This window comes from Symphalangus syndactylus, chromosome 16 (genome assembly GCF_028878055.3).
Source record: "Symphalangus syndactylus isolate Jambi chromosome 16, NHGRI_mSymSyn1-v2.1_pri, whole genome shotgun sequence".
NCBI lineage: Eukaryota > Metazoa > Chordata > Mammalia > Primates > Hylobatidae > Symphalangus > Symphalangus syndactylus.
The window spans coordinates 61,685,057-61,707,001 of record NC_072438.2 but is presented as its reverse complement, the minus strand read 5'-3'; the positions used below and the strand labels follow the sequence as shown (position 1 = coordinate 61,707,001).

General features: G+C 49.4%; 3 protein-coding genes across 3 annotated transcripts; all 3 read left to right on the top strand.

Annotated features, from left to right (window-relative positions):
• The first annotated feature begins 854 nt into the window (after nucleotides 1-854).
• On the top strand, nucleotides 855-1,535 carry LOC129464849 (annexin-2 receptor-like). The gene has a single exon (XM_055246285.2). The coding sequence runs from the start codon at nucleotides 855-857 to the stop codon at nucleotides 1,434-1,436; it is 582 nt and encodes a 193-aa protein (XP_055102260.1). The 3' UTR covers nucleotides 1,437-1,535.
• Nucleotides 1,536-6,028: 4,493 nt separating this feature from the next.
• LOC129464848 (annexin-2 receptor-like) lies at nucleotides 6,029-8,837 on the top strand. The gene has a single exon (XM_063619882.1). The coding sequence runs from the start codon at nucleotides 8,157-8,159 to the stop codon at nucleotides 8,736-8,738; it is 582 nt and encodes a 193-aa protein (XP_063475952.1). The 5' UTR covers nucleotides 6,029-8,156; the 3' UTR covers nucleotides 8,739-8,837.
• A 6,411-nt stretch (nucleotides 8,838-15,248) lies between these two features.
• Nucleotides 15,249-16,130, top strand: LOC129464846 (annexin-2 receptor-like). Its single transcript, XM_055246283.2, has one exon. It carries the CDS (start codon nucleotides 15,450-15,452, stop codon nucleotides 16,029-16,031), a length of 582 nt encoding a protein of 193 aa, XP_055102258.1. The 5' UTR covers nucleotides 15,249-15,449; the 3' UTR covers nucleotides 16,032-16,130.
• Nucleotides 16,131-21,945: the final 5,815 nt, after the last annotated feature.

Here is a 21,945-nt window from a genome sequence, read left to right as displayed (position 1 = left end):
TCGCGGGGCCCTTACGTTCTCCGTGCTGTCACTTTCTCGGTCCTACAACCGCTAGTATCTCCTAGGAACTTCCTGAACCCCGTTTTGCGGTGCAGAACGGTGATTGCACCGAGCCGCTGTTGCCACTAGTAATTCTGTGGTACCATTAGCCGGCGCTTTTTCTGTCACAACCCATTAAAACGGGTTAAAACATATTAAACCTATCAAACACATTGAACGGATTAAAACACGTTAAAATGCCACAACAGGTTTTTCTGGTACAGCACATTGAAACGGAGTTGGTTCATTCCTCCAAACACGTTGCTTAGGTGTGGAAGCACCGCTCTTTTCTAAGAGCGCGCGGTTTCTCTTTAGCAGCACCCGGTATGCCGCCGAAACGGGTATTCGTTTGGCAATACCAGCGCTATCCGCTAGGTGCCGGCGCTTGCTAAGTCCAACGCGCCGGTTTCTCGTTCGCAAGGTGGTTAGCGCGGAGCCCTAGCGGGACAGTTTTCCGGTGGCAGCAACGCTCATTTCCCGGAAACGGGTGGTTCTTGGCCCTTGCAGCGCTCTTTAATACCTGCGTTCTGTAGCGCTAGTTGTCTGCAAGGTTTGCTTAGTGTCATTTCATTTCGGTTTCTTTTCTCGCTATGTTTTTCTGTCGGGATTACGGTTCGTTTTGGCTCTATGTACTCTCTAAAATGTTATCGTTTTTCATTTGTCTACTAATTTTCGTGCATTTGTTACTACTGAGTTTCTTAACATCTGACTGGCCTCCGCCCACGGGCTCTGGAGAGCATAAATACTCAGGCTGATGTTAGTGCGGCAGACTCTCCCTCCTTGATCAGCGCAAACGTTGGTCTGAGGCTTAAGCGATGGAGCAACATTTTCTTGGCTGTGTGAAGCGGGCTTGGGATGCCGCAGAGGTGGCGCCGGAGCCCCAGCCTCCACCTACTGTGAGTTCAGAAGATCGTGGGCCGTGGCCTCTTCCTTTGTATCCAGTACTGGGAGAGTACTCATCGGACAGCTGTGATTTGGGACTGCTTTCCAGTCCTTGCTGGCGGCTGCCCGGAGTCTACTGGCAAAACGGACTCTTGCCTGGAGTCCAGAGCACCTTGGAACCAAGTACAGCGAAGCCCACTGAGTTCAGTTGGCCGGGGACGCAGAAGCAGCAAGAGGCACCCGTAGAAGAGGTGGGGCAGGCAGAGGAACCCGACAGACTCAAGCTCCAGCAGCTTCCCTGGTGCAGGCCTCCCCATCCCGGGGACAGACAGCAGGACACCGAGGTCTGTGACAGCGAGTGCCTTTTGGAACGCCGCCATCCTCCTGCCCTCCGTCTGCGGCGCCACCTCCCGGGTTTCTCAGACTGCCTGGAGTGGATTCTTCGCGTTGGTTTTGCCGCGTTCTCTCTACTCCGGGCGTGCTGCCCACGGATCTGTGGAGCTAAGCAGCCTTAGATAGCAGCAGAAGGCTTTTTGGATTCTCCTCCTTGAAAAGATTCTCAGCTACCAAACGTCTCCACCTAGAAAATAAAAATACGTTAAGATGTGCTTTCATTGCTGGTCGTCAGTTTTTAAATTCTCTTTTCCCTGACGTTTCTTTCTTGTTTCGCGTCGCTTATTACTTTCAGTTTCCTTGCATTTTACACATTTATATTTATTTCATTAAATATTTCATTCGTATCTGTTTTAACTTTGAGAAATCTATTTTACGATTGTAGAATTCTTAAGAGTTTTTGGCAAATTTAAAATTTATTTGTTTTTTCCATTGTATTTTTAAATCTTATTCCTATTTTTCTAATTATTGCTTTTTAAATATATGGTTTGTTTACACTTAATTTTATATCGTGTCTTTTACGTTATTATAACGTCTTTTTAATTTTAATTGTTAATTTTATTTTTAACAGCGGTCCTTCTTTTTTTCGGTATATCAATTCACTGTGTTTTACACTCAGGAATTTTATTCACGGTCATAAGACTGGGAGGTTTATCAATCTTTGCTATTTCTCGTGGAAGGACCACGCAATTACTTATATTAATACAACTTCACAGATGACCGGTTCTTAATATTACTTATTCTGGCGGGCCAGCGTGGCTCACGGCAGTAATGTCAGCACTTTCAGCGGCGGAGGCATGCGGACTGCTTGAGCTCAGGAGTTTGAGAACAGCCTGGGCAACAGGGTGAGGCCTGTGTCTACAAAAAATACAAAAATTAGCCCGGTGAGGTGGTGCGCACCTGTAGTCCCAGCTGCTCCGGAGGCTGGGGTGGGCGGGTTGCTTGAGCTCAGGAGGTCGAGGCTGCAGTGAGCCGGATAGCACCAAGGCCCTCCAGCAGAGCGCGACCCTGTCTCGAAATAAATAAATAATTGAAAAGATGACTTATTCATGGGTCTCAGGGCTAGCAGTGTTTCCTGCGTCTTTTTCTTTGGAACAGTTTGGCGTGGCTTCTAAGAGAGCTACCAATTACTTAATGGTACCACAACTGGGTTTAGCAATTCCGGTAGGCGCAGCAGGTCCGGCTTGGCCCTGCCTGCTTTGACTGCCTTTTCGGGAGTTTTAAACCTCCTACACTCGGAATATAGCCCTGATTGTGGTTTCTCTGCGTAGCAAGTTCGGACTTAAGCGGAATTAAGTATCGGCTTATTTCGCCTGCGATAAAGATGCTTAATTCTGCGTTCGAAATATTCTGAGCGAGTCCTGGGTTAGGGATTTCTTAGAGTAACAAGTGCATGCTTCGATTCTAAGTGCCCCCTGTGAATGTGATTTCTTAGCTCTTGCAAGTCCATATTTAGTCGCAACCAGTCCTAGTATAGCCGTGCCTACGACTCCTTAGTCCCAGTAACTTTCGGTTTCATGATGACTTATCCTGCTTTACTTATGCCTGAGTTTCAAATATAGAAGTCCGGGCATGAAGGTGAAGAAGATATTTTAGGAGTAGGAAGTAGCGGTTTAGCAGTGTCTGCAGTCGCTTAGTTAGAAGTCCTGGTGAGACCGAGCAGATATTGATATAGGCCTGACAGCGTTATCACCTCTGTGAAACCACATCGTTTAGAAGTGTTTGCATTCTCTTCTTTGTAGAGTCCATTTTTCCACGTTTTGCTTAGTTTTGGATTTTCATTTGATGAATCTTCCCAAAGGTATTGTTTTCAGTGTGTATGTGTGTGTGTGTGTGTGTGTGTGTGTGTCTGTGTGTGTCTGTGTGTGTTTCAGCTAACTTGTCCTTTAACAAAAATTGTTCCTAATTTTTGTTTTGCTGACCCTCAGCTTTATGCTGCCTGGTTTGCGCTGGCCTATAATCGCCGGAACTAAATATTCTACTCTGTTGGCCTAACTGGCCTTTCGTCGATGGCATTACTGCTAGTTTTGCCCCTCTAGGGGCTCCTCGGTGGTAGCACTGCCGGTTGCTTCTGTGAGACTTGCTAGAGCCCAGGACGCTGAAGTGCTGGGTGACCCCGTTTCGGTGCAACCACTCCGAAGGTTCTCGGTTTATCCGGCTGTGTTTTGGAACAAATGCCAATTCTTTCTGGGAGCAAGTGTCTCTCAGTCGCGTTCCTGGCTGTTTTCTTCAAAAGCAGCCGTTTCTCCTGGTAGCACCGCTTGTTGGCGACGGCGGATTCTTTTCCGTGGCAGTGCTGGTCGTTTCATGGAGTGGCCGGTTTCTCACTCGCACGGTGTCGGCTGGCAGTTATTCCGTGGAGGCGCAGCTCTCAGCCGCTTCCCTTGGTTCTCGGTGTCGGCTGTCCCTGTAGCGGCGTTTGCGGCGGTATTTCTGTCACAATCGAGTCTGTGTTTTTTCGATGACAACGCCATTCATTTCTCTAAACCAGGCTATGTCTGGAATTGGCAATTTCTCTTGGTCACAGAGTCCCTGGTTTCGCAGAGCCTGTTGTTTCCAGGTTACTGGACTGCTGTTTGCTCCGTGCGAGCAATGTTGCACCCAGTACCGTTAGGTGCTCCCTGTTGGAGTTTTGAGACAGCGTTTTGAGATAGGTGCCCCAGCACTCCAGACCTGGCACCTGAAGAAAGCATTATCGTTTCAAGCTCAGTAGGGGCAATAGAATGAGTGGTGTTAGAGAAAGCAAGCAGACGCTTGAAGAAAGGGCCACTCCGCAGTAGTTTTTGGCTTTTTTTTTTTTTTTTCACTTTTTTTCAGACAGGGTCTGGCTGCGTCACCTTGGCTGGAGTGCAGTGGCACAAGCATAGCTCACTGCAGCCTCAACCATCCTGGGTCACGCACTCCTCCCTTCTCAGCCTCATAAGTAGTATTATATTATAATAAATTATCATATATTATATAATATATAAATTATAATATATTATATTATTGTATCATATCCGTTATATATTATATATAATATATTACATATTATATAATATATATTACATCTTATATAATATCATATATGTTAATATTATATAATGTATAGTATATCACATATTATATAATATGCAATATATTACATATTCGCTCCATATATTACATCTTATATGTCATATATTATAAAATATATATTTTATATATATATTATATATATATATATATAAATTAGACGGGGGTGGTAGCACTCACCTGTGCTCTCGGCTACTCTAGAGGCTGAGGCGGGAGGATCGCTGGATCCCAGGAAGTCGAGGCTGCGCTGAGCCAAGATGACACCACTGCACCAGCCTAGGCGACAGAGGAAAAAAGAAAAGAAAAAGACAGCAGACTTCCCTAAGCCCGTGGGGGACAGAGTGGGTAGAGCCGGTAGCACTTTGGTGGCACCGAGTGCGCAGTTGGTCGGTCGCTGCACCGTTCCTTTCCCAGCGCCGGCGGTTTCTCACTGGCAACGCCACGCCTTTGTCAGCGCTATGGGATGCTCTCTGGCGGCAACCTTCTTTCCGCCAAAAGTTGTCTTTTGCAACTGCACAGGCATTCGCTACGGGCAGGTGATCGCTGGGTCCCAGCGCCGCTGGTTTCACAACTTCGCGGGTGCCCCCCACCATCCCCAGCCCGCAGCATCATCGGTGAAGGGAGCCTGCGGTTTCTCCGCCGCGCCTTCGCCCGTTGCGTCCTGCGAAGCCAGTGGAATCGGTGGTCACAAGGTTGGTTTCACCAAGTCCGGCGTTTCTTGGCACCGGCACCGCTCTGCGCTTTTGCTGGCCCAGGCCGGTCTCAGCACCGTTAGGTGCTCTCTAAAGGCGACTGTCTGTCGTGGGTAGCAAAGCTGCTATGGGACGACAGTTTTTTAGAAGTTTCTAGTCGAGCCCATCTGGCGGTTTCTGGATCGCGGAACCACTCACTGGTTGCGCGGAGCTGGATGTACTTCTGTGGCCGCGCATGTTTCTCTGTCGTATCCCCCACGGCTGTCGTCCAAATCGCGGTGTTTCCCTGGCCCCACCGCCACGTGGGCAACTTCTTCAGTGGCTGCGGGGTTCGCTCCACTGAGTTGCTGGTTTTGATCCGCGCTTTCTCCCAGAGAGCAGACCAGACACTTTTCTGTTGGTGTCAACTGGCAGTTGTGCTGTGCACAGTTTCCTCGTCTCGGTGCCGGGCTTTCTCCATCCGAGGCCCTCTCGTGCCGGCGTCGCGGTCGCAGCACCCGGCGTTTCCGTTGGCTCTTTCGCCAGCGGCGCGGAGCCGGCGGTTTTGCTGTCACAGCACTTGTTGCACGGAGTTTCTCGGCAGCCGAACTTCTCTTTGTTTCTCAGAGTCGACGGTTTCTTGGCGACAGCACCGTTGGTCGCGCCAAAACAAATGTTGTCCTTGACAACCCCGCCGGCTGCGTTCCCTTTCAGGCTCCTGGCACCGCCATTTCGCCGAGCCGTGGTCTCTTGTTCACAGCTCTGTGCCTCCATTTCTCGGTGGCGGGCAGCCCTCAGGCCGCGGATCTGGGAGATTCAAAGTCGCAGCTGCCCCAGTTGCGCCGAGTCTGGCGTTGTCGGATGGGTGCTGCAGGGCTGGGCGGGGGGAGCCCGACGCTCCTCGGAGCCGGTGACAGGGGAGCTGCAGGGGCACAGTCTCTTCCCAGCGCCGCCGCCGCCGCCGCCGCCGCCGCCGCCGCCGCCGCCGCCGCCGCCGCACGGGTTCCGGCTCGGCCTCCAGAACGCAGTCCTGTGGCGGCGCCGCTGGCGTCTCTGCCGCAGGACCCCACGGTTTCGCGCGTCGTTGGCTTCTTGGTCCTAGCAAGTTTCGATTTCGCGGCGCCTGGGATTTCCAGCCCCTGTCCAAGTAGGGGAATAGCCAAAATGTGATTTCTCAGCCCAGGCAAGTCCTGACTTCAGACAAACACCGGTCTAGCCCTGGCTGCGATATCTAGGCCGTAGGAAGTCACCGTTTCCCCATGCGAAGGCGAAGTCACTCTGTGACTCATTTGTCAGCAGCTCCGGGTTTCCAGTAGCCTCGGATTTCTAATCATAACAACCATGGGGTCAGCCTAGCCTCAAGTTTCGTAGTCCTAGCAAGTTCCGGTTTCCTCCTGGTAAGACTTGCTTTAGCTGCGCAAGAAATGTTTAACTCCTGTGGAAACATGGGTACCAGCGAATGCGTTGTTTTTTGTTTTTTGTTTTTTGTTTTTTGTTTTTTAAGGTTTAGTGATGACCAGTTTAGCAGTGTCGGGAGCTCTTATACCAAGTTTGGTTTCTCAATATCGAGTCCCGTCTTAGCTATGCTTGTGTGTTTTAAAAGTCCCGTGGAAGTCAGGAAATGCCGGCGAACGCGATTTCTCAGTTTTACCAAGCTCCCTTTGACAATAGCAAGTCCGGCCCATCGAGACTTTTTCCTCCTGTAGACCAAATCGGGATATAGCAGCTACTGCGATTTTTTAGACGTAGCTAAACACGTTTAACCGTGGCCGTTTTTGTTTGTTTGTCGTAGGAAATTATGACAGGAGCAACCTGCAGGGGTTTAGATCTGACAGAAATATTTTAATGGTAGGCATTGCATCGCTTAGCCATATTTGACATTTCTTCTTTGTAGGGTTGGTTCTCTGTAATTTTTGCTTATCTTAAAATTATTTTTGTGTCTTGCTCTGAGCACAACGTTACCGATGTGTTTTTCAGTTTTACTTGCATTTCAGACTTTCATTATTTCACATTTTTATTTTTATTTCAACGTTATGTATTTTTGTTCTACTAATTTTGAGCGTCTCAGATTCGTGCTTTTTGACTTTCATTCTCTCAGGAGCCGGGGAGCCGAGCTCGGTCTTTGCCTCGCTGGTATCAGGTTCCGGGTGCTGTCTGGCGGCTCCGCTTCCTACGCGGAGCTGGCGGTTTTGTATCAGCACGTTTGCCAGTAGCGCCCACTGGGCGTTTTCTCAGTTGCTGCACCCGACGTGACATTTCCCGTTCGCGGGGCCCTTACGTTCTCCGTGCTGTCACTTTCTCGGTCCTACAACCGCTAGTATCTCCTAGGAACTTCCTGAACCCCGTTTTGCGGTGCAGAACGGTGATTGCACCGAGCCGCTGTTGCCACTAGTAATTCTGTGGTACCATTAGCCGGCGCTTTTTCTGTCACAACCCATTAAAACGGGTTAAAACATATTAAACCTATCAAACACATTGAACGGATTAAAACACGTTAAAATGCCACAACAGGTTTTTCTGGTACAGCACATTGAAACGGAGTTGGTTCATTCCTCCAAACACGTTGCTTAGGTGTGGAAGCACCGCTCTTTTCTAAGAGCGCGCGGTTTCTCTTTAGCAGCACCCGGTATGCCGCCGAAACGGGTATTCGTTTGGCAATACCAGCGCTATCCGCTAGGTGCCGGCGCTTGCTAAGTCCAACGCGCCGGTTTCTCGTTCGCAAGGTGGTTAGCGCGGAGCCCTAGCGGGACAGTTTTCCGGTGGCAGCAACGCTCATTTCCCGGAAACGGGTGGTTCTTGGCCCTTGCAGCGCTCTTTAATACCTGCGTTCTGTAGCGCTAGTTGTCTGCAAGGTTTGCTTAGTGTCATTTCATTTCGGTTTCTTTTCTCGCTATGTTTTTCTGTCGGGATTACGGTTCGTTTTGGCTCTATGTACTCTCTAAAATGTTATCGTTTTTCATTTGTCTACTAATTTTCGTGCATTTGTTACTACTGAGTTTCTTAACATCTGACTGGCCTCCGCCCACGGGCTCTGGAGAGCATAAATACTCAGGCTGATGTTAGTGCGGCAGACTCTCCCTCCTTGATCAGCGCAAACGTTGGTCTGAGGCTTAAGCGATGGAGCAACATTTTCTTGGCTGTGTGAAGCGGGCTTGGGATGCCGCAGAGGTGGCGCCGGAGCCCCAGCCTCCACCTACTGTGAGTTCAGAAGATCGTGGGCCGTGGCCTCTTCCTTTGTATCCAGTACTGGGAGAGTACTCATCGGACAGCTGTGATTTGGGACTGCTTTCCAGTCCTTGCTGGCGGCTGCCCGGAGTCTACTGGCAAAACGGACTCTTGCCTGGAGTCCAGAGCACCTTGGAACCAAGTACAGCGAAGCCCACTGAGTTCAGTTGGCCGGGGACGCAGAAGCAGCAAGAGGCACCCGTAGAAGAGGTGGGGCAGGCAGAGGAACCCGACAGACTCAAGCTCCAGCAGCTTCCCTGGTGCAGGCCTCCCCATCCCGGGGACAGACAGCAGGACACCGAGGTCTGTGACAGCGAGTGCCTTTTGGAACGCCGCCATCCTCCTGCCCTCCGTCTGCGGCGCCACCTCCCGGGTTTCTCAGACTGCCTGGAGTGGATTCTTCGCGTTGGTTTTGCCGCGTTCTCTCTACTCCGGGCGTGCTGCCCACGGATCTGTGGAGCTAAGCAGCCTTAGATAGCAGCAGAAGGCTTTTTGGATTCTCCTCCTTGAAAAGATTCTCAGCTACCAAACGTCTCCACCTAGAAAATAAAAATACGTTAAGATGTGCTTTCATTGCTGGTCGTCAGTTTTTAAATTCTCTTTTCCCTGACGTTTCTTTCTTGTTTCGCGTCGCTTATTACTTTCAGTTTCCTTGCATTTTACACATTTATATTTATTTCATTAAATATTTCATTCGTATCTGTTTTAACTTTGAGAAATCTATTTTACGATTGTAGAATTCTTAAGAGTTTTTGGCAAATTTAAAATTTATTTGTTTTTTCCATTGTATTTTTAAATCTTATTCCTATTTTTCTAATTATTGCTTTTTAAATATATGGTTTGTTTACACTTAATTTTATATCGTGTCTTTTACGTTATTATAACGTCTTTTTAATTTTAATTGTTAATTTTATTTTTAACAGCGGTCCTTCTTTTTTTCGGTATATCAATTCACTGTGTTTTACACTCAGGAATTTTATTCACGGTCATAAGACTGGGAGGTTTATCAATCTTTGCTATTTCTCGTGGAAGGACCACGCAATTACTTATATTAATACAACTTCACAGATGACCGGTTCTTAATATTACTTATTCTGGCGGGCCAGCGTGGCTCACGGCAGTAATGTCAGCACTTTCAGCGGCGGAGGCATGCGGACTGCTTGAGCTCAGGAGTTTGAGAACAGCCTGGGCAACAGGGTGAGGCCTGTGTCTACAAAAAATACAAAAATTAGCCCGGTGAGGTGGTGCGCACCTGTAGTCCCAGCTGCTCCGGAGGCTGGGGTGGGCGGGTTGCTTGAGCTCAGGAGGTCGAGGCTGCAGTGAGCCGGATAGCACCAAGGCCCTCCAGCAGAGCGCGACCCTGTCTCGAAATAAATAAATAATTGAAAAGATGACTTATTCATGGGTCTCAGGGCTAGCAGTGTTTCCTGCGTCTTTTTCTTTGGAACAGTTTGGCGTGGCTTCTAAGAGAGCTACCAATTACTTAATGGTACCACAACTGGGTTTAGCAATTCCGGTAGGCGCAGCAGGTCCGGCTTGGCCCTGCCTGCTTTGACTGCCTTTTCGGGAGTTTTAAACCTCCTACACTCGGAATATAGCCCTGATTGTGGTTTCTCTGCGTAGCAAGTTCGGACTTAAGCGGAATTAAGTATCGGCTTATTTCGCCTGCGATAAAGATGCTTAATTCTGCGTTCGAAATATTCTGAGCGAGTCCTGGGTTAGGGATTTCTTAGAGTAACAAGTGCATGCTTCGATTCTAAGTGCCCCCTGTGAATGTGATTTCTTAGCTCTTGCAAGTCCATATTTAGTCGCAACCAGTCCTAGTATAGCCGTGCCTACGACTCCTTAGTCCCAGTAACTTTCGGTTTCATGATGACTTATCCTGCTTTACTTATGCCTGAGTTTCAAATATAGAAGTCCGGGCATGAAGGTGAAGAAGATATTTTAGGAGTAGGAAGTAGCGGTTTAGCAGTGTCTGCAGTCGCTTAGTTAGAAGTCCTGGTGAGACCGAGCAGATATTGATATAGGCCTGACAGCGTTATCACCTCTGTGAAACCACATCGTTTAGAAGTGTTTGCATTCTCTTCTTTGTAGAGTCCATTTTTCCACGTTTTGCTTAGTTTTGGATTTTCATTTGATGAATCTTCCCAAAGGTATTGTTTTCAGTGTGTATGTGTGTGTGTGTGTGTGTGTGTGTCTGTGTGTGTCTGTGTGTGTTTCAGCTAACTTGTCCTTTAACAAAAATTGTTCCTAATTTTTGTTTTGCTGACCCTCAGCTTTATGCTGCCTGGTTTGCGCTGGCCTATAATCGCCGGAACTAAATATTCTACTCTGTTGGCCTAACTGGCCTTTCGTCGATGGCATTACTGCTAGTTTTGCCCCTCTAGGGGCTCCTCGGTGGTAGCACTGCCGGTTGCTTCTGTGAGACTTGCTAGAGCCCAGGACGCTGAAGTGCTGGGTGACCCCGTTTCGGTGCAACCACTCCGAAGGTTCTCGGTTTATCCGGCTGTGTTTTGGAACAAATGCCAATTCTTTCTGGGAGCAAGTGTCTCTCAGTCGCGTTCCTGGCTGTTTTCTTCAAAAGCAGCCGTTTCTCCTGGTAGCACCGCTTGTTGGCGACGGCGGATTCTTTTCCGTGGCAGTGCTGGTCGTTTCATGGAGTGGCCGGTTTCTCACTCGCACGGTGTCGGCTGGCAGTTATTCCGTGGAGGCGCAGCTCTCAGCCGCTTCCCTTGGTTCTCGGTGTCGGCTGTCCCTGTAGCGGCGTTTGCGGCGGTATTTCTGTCACAATCGAGTCTGTGTTTTTTCGATGACAACGCCATTCATTTCTCTAAACCAGGCTATGTCTGGAATTGGCAATTTCTCTTGGTCACAGAGTCCCTGGTTTCGCAGAGCCTGTTGTTTCCAGGTTACTGGACTGCTGTTTGCTCCGTGCGAGCAATGTTGCACCCAGTACCGTTAGGTGCTCCCTGTTGGAGTTTTGAGACAGCGTTTTGAGATAGGTGCCCCAGCACTCCAGACCTGGCACCTGAAGAAAGCATTATCGTTTCAAGCTCAGTAGGGGCAATAGAATGAGTGGTGTTAGAGAAAGCAAGCAGACGCTTGAAGAAAGGGCCACTCCGCAGTAGTTTTTGGCTTTTTTTTTTTTTTTTTCACTTTTTTTCAGACAGGGTCTGGCTGCGTCACCTTGGCTGGAGTGCAGTGGCACAAGCATAGCTCACTGCAGCCTCAACCATCCTGGGTCACGCACTCCTCCCTTCTCAGCCTCATAAGTAGTATTATATTATAATAAATTATCATATATTATATAATATATAAATTATAATATATTATATTATTGTATCATATCCGTTATATATTATATATAATATATTACATATTATATAATATATATTACATCTTATATAATATCATATATGTTAATATTATATAATGTATAGTATATCACATATTATATAATATGCAATATATTACATATTCGCTCCATATATTACATCTTATATGTCATATATTATAAAATATATATTTTATATATATATTATATATATATATATATAAATTAGACGGGGGTGGTAGCACTCACCTGTGCTCTCGGCTACTCTAGAGGCTGAGGCGGGAGGATCGCTGGATCCCAGGAAGTCGAGGCTGCGCTGAGCCAAGATGACACCACTGCACCAGCCTAGGCGACAGAGGAAAAAAGAAAAGAAAAAGACAGCAGACTTCCCTAAGCCCGTGGGGGACAGAGTGGGTAGAGCCGGTAGCACTTTGGTGGCACCGAGTGCGCAGTTGGTCGGTCGCTGCACCGTTCCTTTCCCAGCGCCGGCGGTTTCTCACTGGCAACGCCACGCCTTTGTCAGCGCTATGGGATGCTCTCTGGCGGCAACCTTCTTTCCGCCAAAAGTTGTCTTTTGCAACTGCACAGGCATTCGCTACGGGCAGGTGATCGCTGGGTCCCAGCGCCGCTGGTTTCACAACTTCGCGGGTGCCCCCCACCATCCCCAGCCCGCAGCATCATCGGTGAAGGGAGCCTGCGGTTTCTCCGCCGCGCCTTCGCCCGTTGCGTCCTGCGAAGCCAGTGGAATCGGTGGTCACAAGGTTGGTTTCACCAAGTCCGGCGTTTCTTGGCACCGGCACCGCTCTGCGCTTTTGCTGGCCCAGGCCGGTCTCAGCACCGTTAGGTGCTCTCTAAAGGCGACTGTCTGTCGTGGGTAGCAAAGCTGCTATGGGACGACAGTTTTTTAGAAGTTTCTAGTCGAGCCCATCTGGCGGTTTCTGGATCGCGGAACCACTCACTGGTTGCGCGGAGCTGGATGTACTTCTGTGGCCGCGCATGTTTCTCTGTCGTATCCCCCACGGCTGTCGTCCAAATCGCGGTGTTTCCCTGGCCCCACCGCCACGTGGGCAACTTCTTCAGTGGCTGCGGGGTTCGCTCCACTGAGTTGCTGGTTTTGATCCGCGCTTTCTCCCAGAGAGCAGACCAGACACTTTTCTGTTGGTGTCAACTGGCAGTTGTGCTGTGCACAGTTTCCTCGTCTCGGTGCCGGGCTTTCTCCATCCGAGGCCCTCTCGTGCCGGCGTCGCGGTCGCAGCACCCGGCGTTTCCGTTGGCTCTTTCGCCAGCGGCGCGGAGCCGGCGGTTTTGCTGTCACAGCACTTGTTGCACGGAGTTTCTCGGCAGCCGAACTTCTCTTTGTTTCTCAGAGTCGACGGTTTCTTGGCGACAGCACCGTTGGTCGCGCCAAAACAAATGTTGTCCTTGACAACCCCGCCGGCTGCATTCCCTTTCAGGCTCCTGGCACCGCCATTTCGCCGAGCCGTGGTCTCTTGTTCACAGCTCTGTGCCTCCATTTCTCGGTGGCGGGCAGCCCTCAGGCCGCGGATCTGGGAGATTCAAAGTCGCAGCTGCCCCAGTTGCGCCGAGTCTGGCGTTGTCGGATGGGTGCTGCAGGGCTGGGCGGGGGGAGCCCGACGCTCCTCGGAGCCGGTGACAGGGGAGCTGCAGGGGCACAGTCTCTTCCCAGCGCCGCCGCCGCCGCCGCCGCCGCCGCCGCCGCCGCCGCCGCCGCACGGGTTCCGGCTCGGCCTCCAGAACGCAGTCCTGTGGCGGCGCCGCTGGCGTCTCTGCCGCAGGACCCCACGGTTTCGCGCGTCGTTGGCTTCTTGGTCCTAGCAAGTTTCGATTTCGCGGCGCCTGGGATTTCCAGCCCCTGTCCAAGTAGGGGAATAGCCAAAATGTGATTTCTCAGCCCAGGCAAGTCCTGACTTCAGACAAACACCGGTCTAGCCCTGGCTGCGATATCTAGGCCGTAGGAAGTCACCGTTTCCCCATGCGAAGGCGAAGTCACTCTGTGACTCATTTGTCAGCAGCTCCGGGTTTCCAGTAGCCTCGGATTTCTAATCATAACAACCATGGGGTCAGCCTAGCCTCAAGTTTCGTAGTCCTAGCAAGTTCCGGTTTCCTCCTGGTAAGACTTGCTTTAGCTGCGCAAGAAATGTTTAACTCCTGTGGAAACATGGGTACCAGCGAATGCGTTGTTTTTTGTTTTTTGTTTTTTGTTTTTTGTTTTTTAAGGTTTAGTGATGACCAGTTTAGCAGTGTCGGGAGCTCTTATACCAAGTTTGGTTTCTCAATATCGAGTCCCGTCTTAGCTATGCTTGTGTGTTTTAAAAGTCCCGTGGAAGTCAGGAAATGCCGGCGAACGCGATTTCTCAGTTTTACCAAGCTCCCTTTGACAATAGCAAGTCCGGCCCATCGAGACTTTTTCCTCCTGTAGACCAAATCGGGATATAGCAGCTACTGCGATTTTTTAGACGTAGCTAAACACGTTTAACCGTGGCCGTTTTTGTTTGTTTGTCGTAGGAAATTATGACAGGAGCAACCTGCAGGGGTTTAGATCTGACAGAAATATTTTAATGGTAGGCATTGCATCGCTTAGCCATATTTGACATTTCTTCTTTGTAGGGTTGGTTCTCTGTAATTTTTGCTTATCTTAAAATTATTTTTGTGTCTTGCTCTGAGCACAACGTTACCGATGTGTTTTTCAGTTTTACTTGCATTTCAGACTTTCATTATTTCACATTTTTATTTTTATTTCAACGTTATGTATTTTTGTTCTACTAATTTTGAGCGTCTCAGATTCGTGCTTTTTGACTTTCATTCTCTCAGGAGCCGGGGAGCCGAGCTCGGTCTTTGCCTCGCTGGTATCAGGTTCCGGGTGCTGTCTGGCGGCTCCGCTTCCTACGCGGAGCTGGCGGTTTTGTATCAGCACGTTTGCCAGTAGCGCCCACTGGGCGTTTTCTCAGTTGCTGCACCCGACGTGACATTTCCCGTTCGCGGGGCCCTTACGTTCTCCGTGCTGTCACTTTCTCGGTCCTACAACCGCTAGTATCTCCTAGGAACTTCCTGAACCCCGTTTTGCGGTGCAGAACGGTGATTGCACCGAGCCGCTGTTGCCACTAGTAATTCTGTGGTACCATTAGCCGGCGCTTTTTCTGTCACAACCCATTATAACGGGTTAAAACATATTAAACCTATCAAACACATTGAACGGATTAAAACACGTTAAAATGCCACAACAGGTTTTTCTGGTACAGCACATTGAAACGGAGTTGGTTCATTCCTCCAAACACGTTGCTTAGGTGTGGAAGCACCGCTCTTTTCTAAGAGCGCGCGGTTTCTCTTTAGCAGCACCCGGTATGCCGCCGAAACGGGTATTCGTTTGGCAATACCAGCGCTATCCGCTAGGTGCCGGCGCTTGCTAAGTCCAACGCGCCGGTTTCTCGTTCGCAAGGTGGTTAGCGCGGAGCCCTAGCGGGACAGTTTTCCGGTGGCAGCAACGCTCATTTCCCGGAAACGGGTGGTTCTTGGCCCTTGCAGCGCTCTTTAATACCTGCGTTCTGTAGCGCTAGTTGTCTGCAAGGTTTGCTTAGTGTCATTTCATTTCGGTTTCTTTTCTCGCTATGTTTTTCTGTCGGGATTACGGTTCGTTTTGGCTCTATGTACTCTCTAAAATGTTATCGTTTTTCATTTGTCTACTAATTTTCGTGCATTTGTTACTACTGAGTTTCTTAACATCTGACTGGCCTCCGCCCACGGGCTCTGGAGAGCATAAATACTCAGGCTGATGTTAGTGCGGCAGACTCTCCCTCCTTGATCAGCGCAAACGTTGGTCTGAGGCTTAAGCGATGGAGCAACATTTTCTTGGCTGTGTGAAGCGGGCTTGGGATGCCGCAGAGGTGGCGCCGGAGCCCCAGCCTCCACCTACTGTGAGTTCAGAAGATCGTGGGCCGTGGCCTCTTCCTTTGTATCCAGTACTGGGAGAGTACTCATCGGACAGCTGTGATTTGGGACTGCTTTCCAGTCCTTGCTGGCGGCTGCCCGGAGTCTACTGGCAAAACGGACTCTTGCCTGGAGTCCAGAGCACCTTGGAACCAAGTACAGCGAAGCCCACTGAGTTCAGTTGGCCGGGGACGCAGAAGCAGCAAGAGGCACCCGTAGAAGAGGTGGGGCAGGCAGAGGAACCCGACAGACTCAAGCTCCAGCAGCTTCCCTGGTGCAGGCCTCCCCATCCCGGGGACAGACAGCAGGACACCGAGGTCTGTGACAGCGAGTGCCTTTTGGAACGCCGCCATCCTCCTGCCCTCCGTCTGCGGCGCCACCTCCCGGGTTTCTCAGACTGCCTGGAGTGGATTCTTCGCGTTGGTTTTGCCGCGTTCTCTCTACTCCGGGCGTGCTGCCCACGGATCTGTGGAGCTAAGCAGCCTTAGATAGCAGCAGAAGGCTTTTTGGATTCTCCTCCTTGAAAAGATTCTCAGCTACCAAACGTCTCCACCTAGAAAATAAAAATACGTTAAGATGTGCTTTCATTGCTGGTCGTCAGTTTTTAAATTCTCTTTTCCCTGACGTTTCTTTCTTGTTTCGCGTCGCTTATTACTTTCAGTTTCCTTGCATTTTACACATTTATATTTATTTCATTAAATATTTCATTCGTATCTGTTTTAACTTTGAGAAATCTATTTTACGATTGTAGAATTCTTAAGAGTTTTTGGCAAATTTAAAATTTATTTGTTTTTTCCATTGTATTTTTAAATCTTATTCCTATTTTTCTAATTATTGCTTTTTAAATATATGGTTTGTTTACACTTAATTTTATATCGTGTCTTTTACGTTATTATAACGTCTTTTTAATTTTAATTGTTAATTTTATTTTTAACAGCGGTCCTTCTTTTTTTCGGTATATCAATTCACTGTGTTTTACACTCAGGAATTTTATTCACGGTCATAAGACTGGGAGGTTTATCAATCTTTGCTATTTCTCGTGGAAGGACCACGCAATTACTTATATTAATACAACTTCACAGATGACCGGTTCTTAATATTACTTATTCTGGCGGGCCAGCGTGGCTCACGGCAGTAATGTCAGCACTTTCAGCGGCGGAGGCATGCGGACTGCTTGAGCTCAGGAGTTTGAGAACAGCCTGGGCAACAGGGTGAGGCCTGTGTCTACAAAAAATACAAAAATTAGCCCGGTGAGGTGGTGCGCACCTGTAGTCCCAGCTGCTCCGGAGGCTGGGGTGGGCGGGTTGCTTGAGCTCAGGAGGTCGAGGCTGCAGTGAGCCGGATAGCACCAAGGCCCTCCAGCAGAGCGCGACCCTGTCTCGAAATAAATAAATAATTGAAAAGATGACTTATTCATGGGTCTCAGGGCTAGCAGTGTTTCCTGCGTCTTTTTCTTTGGAACAGTTTGGCGTGGCTTCTAAGAGAGCTACCAATTACTTAATGGTACCACAACTGGGTTTAGCAATTCCGGTAGGCGCAGCAGGTCCGGCTTGGCCCTGCCTGCTTTGACTGCCTTTTCGGGAGTTTTAAACCTCCTACACTCGGAATATAGCCCTGATTGTGGTTTCTCTGCGTAGCAAGTTCGGACTTAAGCGGAATTAAGTATCGGCTTGTTTCGCCTGCGATAAAGATGCTTAATTCTGCGTTCGAAATATTCTGAGCGAGTCCTGGGTTAGGGATTTCTTAGAGTAACAAGTGCATGCTTCGATTCTAAGTGCCCCCTGTGAATGTGATTTCTTAGCTCTTGCAAGTCCATATTTAGTCGCAACCAGTCCTAGTATAGCCGTGCCTACGACTCCTTAGTCCCAGTAACTTTCGGTTTCATGATGACTTATCCTGCTTTACTTATGCCTGAGTTTCAAATATAGAAGTCCGGGCATGAAGGTGAAGAAGATATTTTAGGAGTAGGAAGTAGCGGTTTAGCAGTGTCTGCAGTCGCTTAGTTAGAAGTCCTGGTGAGACCGAGCAGATATTGATATAGGCCTGACAGCGTTATCACCTCTGTGAAACCACATCGTTTAGAAGTGTTTGCATTCTCTTCTTTGTAGAGTCCATTTTTCCACGTTTTGCTTAGTTTTGGATTTTCATTTGATGAATCTTCCCAAAGGTATTGTTTTCAGTGTGTATGTGTGTGTGTGTGTGTGTGTGTGTCTGTGTGTGTCTGTGTGTGTTTCAGCTAACTTGTCCTTTAACAAAAATTGTTCCTAATTTTTGTTTTGCTGACCCTCAGCTTTATGCTGCCTGGTTTGCGCTGGCCTATAATCGCCGGAACTAAATATTCTACTCTGTTGGCCTAACTGGCCTTTCGTCGATGGCATTACTGCTAGTTTTGCCCCTCTAGGGGCTCCTCGGTGGTAGCACTGCCGGTTGCTTCTGTGAGACTTGCTAGAGCCCAGGACGCTGAAGTGCTGGGTGACCCCGTTTCGGTGCAACCACTCCGAAGGTTCTCGGTTTATCCGGCTGTGTTTTGGAACAAATGCCAATTCTTTCTGGGAGCAAGTGTCTCTCAGTCGCGTTCCTGGCTGTTTTCTTCAAAAGCAGCCGTTTCTCCTGGTAGCACCGCTTGTTGGCGACGGCGGATTCTTTTCCGTGGCAGTGCTGGTCGTTTCATGGAGTGGCCGGTTTCTCACTCGCACGGTGTCGGCTGGCAGTTATTCCGTGGAGGCGCAGCTCTCAGCCGCTTCCCTTGGTTCTCGGTGTCGGCTGTCCCTGTAGCGGCGTTTGCGGCGGTATTTCTGTCACAATCGAGTCTGTGTTTTTTCGATGACAACGCCATTCATTTCTCTAAACCAGGCTATGTCTGGAATTGGCAATTTCTCTTGGTCACAGAGTCCCTGGTTTCGCAGAGCCTGTTGTTTCCAGGTTACTGGACTGCTGTTTGCTCCGTGCGAGCAATGTTGCACCCAGTACCGTTAGGTGCTCCCTGTTGGAGTTTTGAGACAGCGTTTTGAGATAGGTGCCCCAGCACTCCAGACCTGGCACCTGAAGAAAGCATTATCGTTTCAAGCTCAGTAGGGGCAATAGAATGAGTGGTGTTAGAGAAAGCAAGCAGACGCTTGAAGAAAGGGCCACTCCGCAGTAGTTTTTGGCTTTTTTTTTTTTTTTTTTCACTTTTTTTCAGACAGGGTCTGGCTGCGTCACCTTGGCTGGAGTGCAGTGGCACAAGCATAGCTCACTGCAGCCTCAACCATCCTGGGTCACGCACTCCTCCCTTCTCAGCCTCATAAGTAGTATTATATTATAATAAATTATCATATATTATATAATATATAAATTATAATATATTATATTATTGTATCATATCCGTTATATATTATATATAATATATTACATATTATATAATATATATTACATCTTATATAATATCATATATGTTAATATTATATAATGTATAGTATATCACATATTATATAATATGCAATATATTACATATTCGCTCCATATATTACATCTTATATGTCATATATTATAAAATATATATTTTATATATATATTATATATATATATATATAAATTAGACGGGGGTGGTAGCACTCACCTGTGCTCTCGGCTACTCTAGAGGCTGAGGCGGGAGGATCGCTGGATCCCAGGAAGTCGAGGCTGCGCTGAGCCAAGATGACACCACTGCACCAGCCTAGGCGACAGAGGAAAAAAGAAAAGAAAAAGACAGCAGACTTCCCTAAGCCCGTGGGGGACAGAGTGGGTAGAGCCGGTAGCACTTTGGTGGCACCGAGTGCGCAGTTGGTCGGTCGCTGCACCGTTCCTTTCCCAGCGCCGGCGGTTTCTCACTGGCAACGCCACGCCTTTGTCAGCGCTATGGGATGCTCTCTGGCGGCAACCTTCTTTCCGCCAAAAGTTGTCTTTTGCAACTGCACAGGCATTCGCTACGGGCAGGTGATCGCTGGGTCCCAGCGCCGCTGGTTTCACAACTTCGCGGGTGCCCCCCACCATCCCCAGCCCGCAGCATCATCGGTGAAGGGAGCCTGCGGTTTCTCCGCCGCGCCTTCGCCCGTTGCGTCCTGCGAAGCCAGTGGAATCGGTGGTCACAAGGTTGGTTTCACCAAGTCCGGCGTTTCTTGGCACCGGCACCGCTCTGCGCTTTTGCTGGCCCAGGCCGGTCTCAGCACCGTTAGGTGCTCTCTAAAGGCGACTGTCTGTCGTGGGTAGCAAAGCTGCTATGGGACGACAGTTTTTTAGAAGTTTCTAGTCGAGCCCATCTGGCGGTTTCTGGATCGCGGAACCACTCACTGGTTGCGCGGAGCTGGATGTACTTCTGTGGCCGCGCATGTTTCTCTGTCGTATCCCCCACGGCTGTCGTCCAAATCGCGGTGTTTCCCTGGCCCCACCGCCACGTGGGCAACTTCTTCAGTGGCTGCGGGGTTCGCTCCACTGAGTTGCTGGTTTTGATCCGCGCTTTCTCCCAGAGAGCAGACCAGACACTTTTCTGTTGGTGTCAACTGGCAGTTGTGCTGTGCACAGTTTCCTCGTCTCGGTGCCGGGCTTTCTCCATCCGAGGCCCTCTCGTGCCGGCGTCGCGGTCGCAGCACCCGGCGTTTCCGTTGGCTCTTTCGCCAGCGGCGCGGAGCCGGCGGTTTTGCTGTCACAGCACTTGTTGCACGGAGTTTCTCGGCAGCCGAACTTCTCTTTGTTTCTCAGAGTCGACGGTTTCTTGGCGACAGCACCGTTGGTCGCGCCAAAACAAATGTTGTCCTTGACAACCCCGCCGGCTGCATTCCCTTTCAGGCTCCTGGCACCGCCATTTCGCCGAGCCGTGGTCTCTTGTTCACAGCTCTGTGCCTCCATTTCTCGGTGGCGGGCAGCCCTCAGGCCGCGGATCTGGGAGATTCAAAGTCGCAGCTGCCCCAGTTGCGCCGAGTCTGGCGTTGTCGGATGGGTGCTGCAGGGCTGGGCGGGGGGAGCCCGACGCTCCTCGGAGCCGGTGACAGGGGAGCTGCAGGGGCACAGTCTCTTCCCAGCGCCGCCGCCGCCGCCGCCGCCGCCGCCGCCGCCGCCGCCGCCGCCGCCGCCGCACGGGTTCCGGCTCGGCCTCCAGAACGCAGTCCTGTGGCGGCGCCGCTGGCGTCTCTGCCGCAGGACCCCACGGTTTCGCGCGTCGTTGGCTTCTTGGTCCTAGCAAGTTTCGATTTCGCGGCGCCTGGGATTTCCAGCCCCTGTCCAAGTAGGGGAATAGCCAAAATGTGATTTCTCAGCCCAGGCAAGTCCTGACTTCAGACAAACACCGGTCTAGCCCTGGCTGCGATATCTAGGCCGTAGGAAGTCACCGTTTCCCCATGCGAAGGCGAAGTCACTCTGTGACTCATTTGTCAGCAGCTCCGGGTTTCCAGTAGCCTCGGATTTCTAATCATAACAACCATGGGGTCAGCCTAGCCTCAAGTTTCGTAGTCCTAGCAAGTTCCGGTTTCCTCCTGGTAAGACTTGCTTTAGCTGCGCAAGAAATGTTTAACTCCTGTGGAAACATGGGTACCAGCGAATGCGTTGTTTTTTGTTTTTTGTTTTTTGTTTTTTGTTTTTTAAGGTTTAGTGATGACCAGTTTAGCAGTGTCGGGAGCTCTTATACCAAGTTTGGTTTCTCAATATCGAGTCCCGTCTTAGCTATGCTTGTGTGTTTTAAAAGTCCCGTGGAAGTCAGGAAATGCCGGCGAACGCGATTTCTCAGTTTTACCAAGCTCCCTTTGACAATAGCAAGTCCGGCCCATCGAGACTTTTTCCTCCTGTAGACCAAATCGGGATATAGCAGCTACTGCGATTTTTTAGACGTAGCTAAACACGTTTAACCGTGGCCGTTTTTGTTTGTTTGTCGTAGGAAATTATGACAGGAGCAACCTGCAGGGGTTTAGATCTGACAGAAATATTTTAATGGTAGGCATTGCATCGCTTAGCCATATTTGACATTTCTTCTTTGTAGGGTTGGTTCTCTGTAATTTTTGCTTATCTTAAAATTATTTTTGTGTCTTGCTCTGAGCACAACGTTACCGATGTGTTTTTCAGTTTTACTTGCATTTCAGACTTTCATTATTTCACATTTTTATTTTTATTTCAACGTTATGTATTTTTGTTCTACTAATTTTGAGCGTCTCAGATTCGTGCTTTTTGACTTTCATTCTCTCAGGAGCCGGGGAGCCGAGCTCGGTCTTTGCCTCGCTGGTATCAGGTTCCGGGTGCTGTCTGGCGGCTCCGCTTCCTACGCGGAGCTGGCGGTTTTGTATCAGCACGTTTGCCAGTAGCGCCCACTGGGCGTTTTCTCAGTTGCTGTACCCGACGTGACATTTCCCGTTCGCGGGGCCCTTACGTTCTCCGTGCTGTCACTTTCTCGGTCCTACA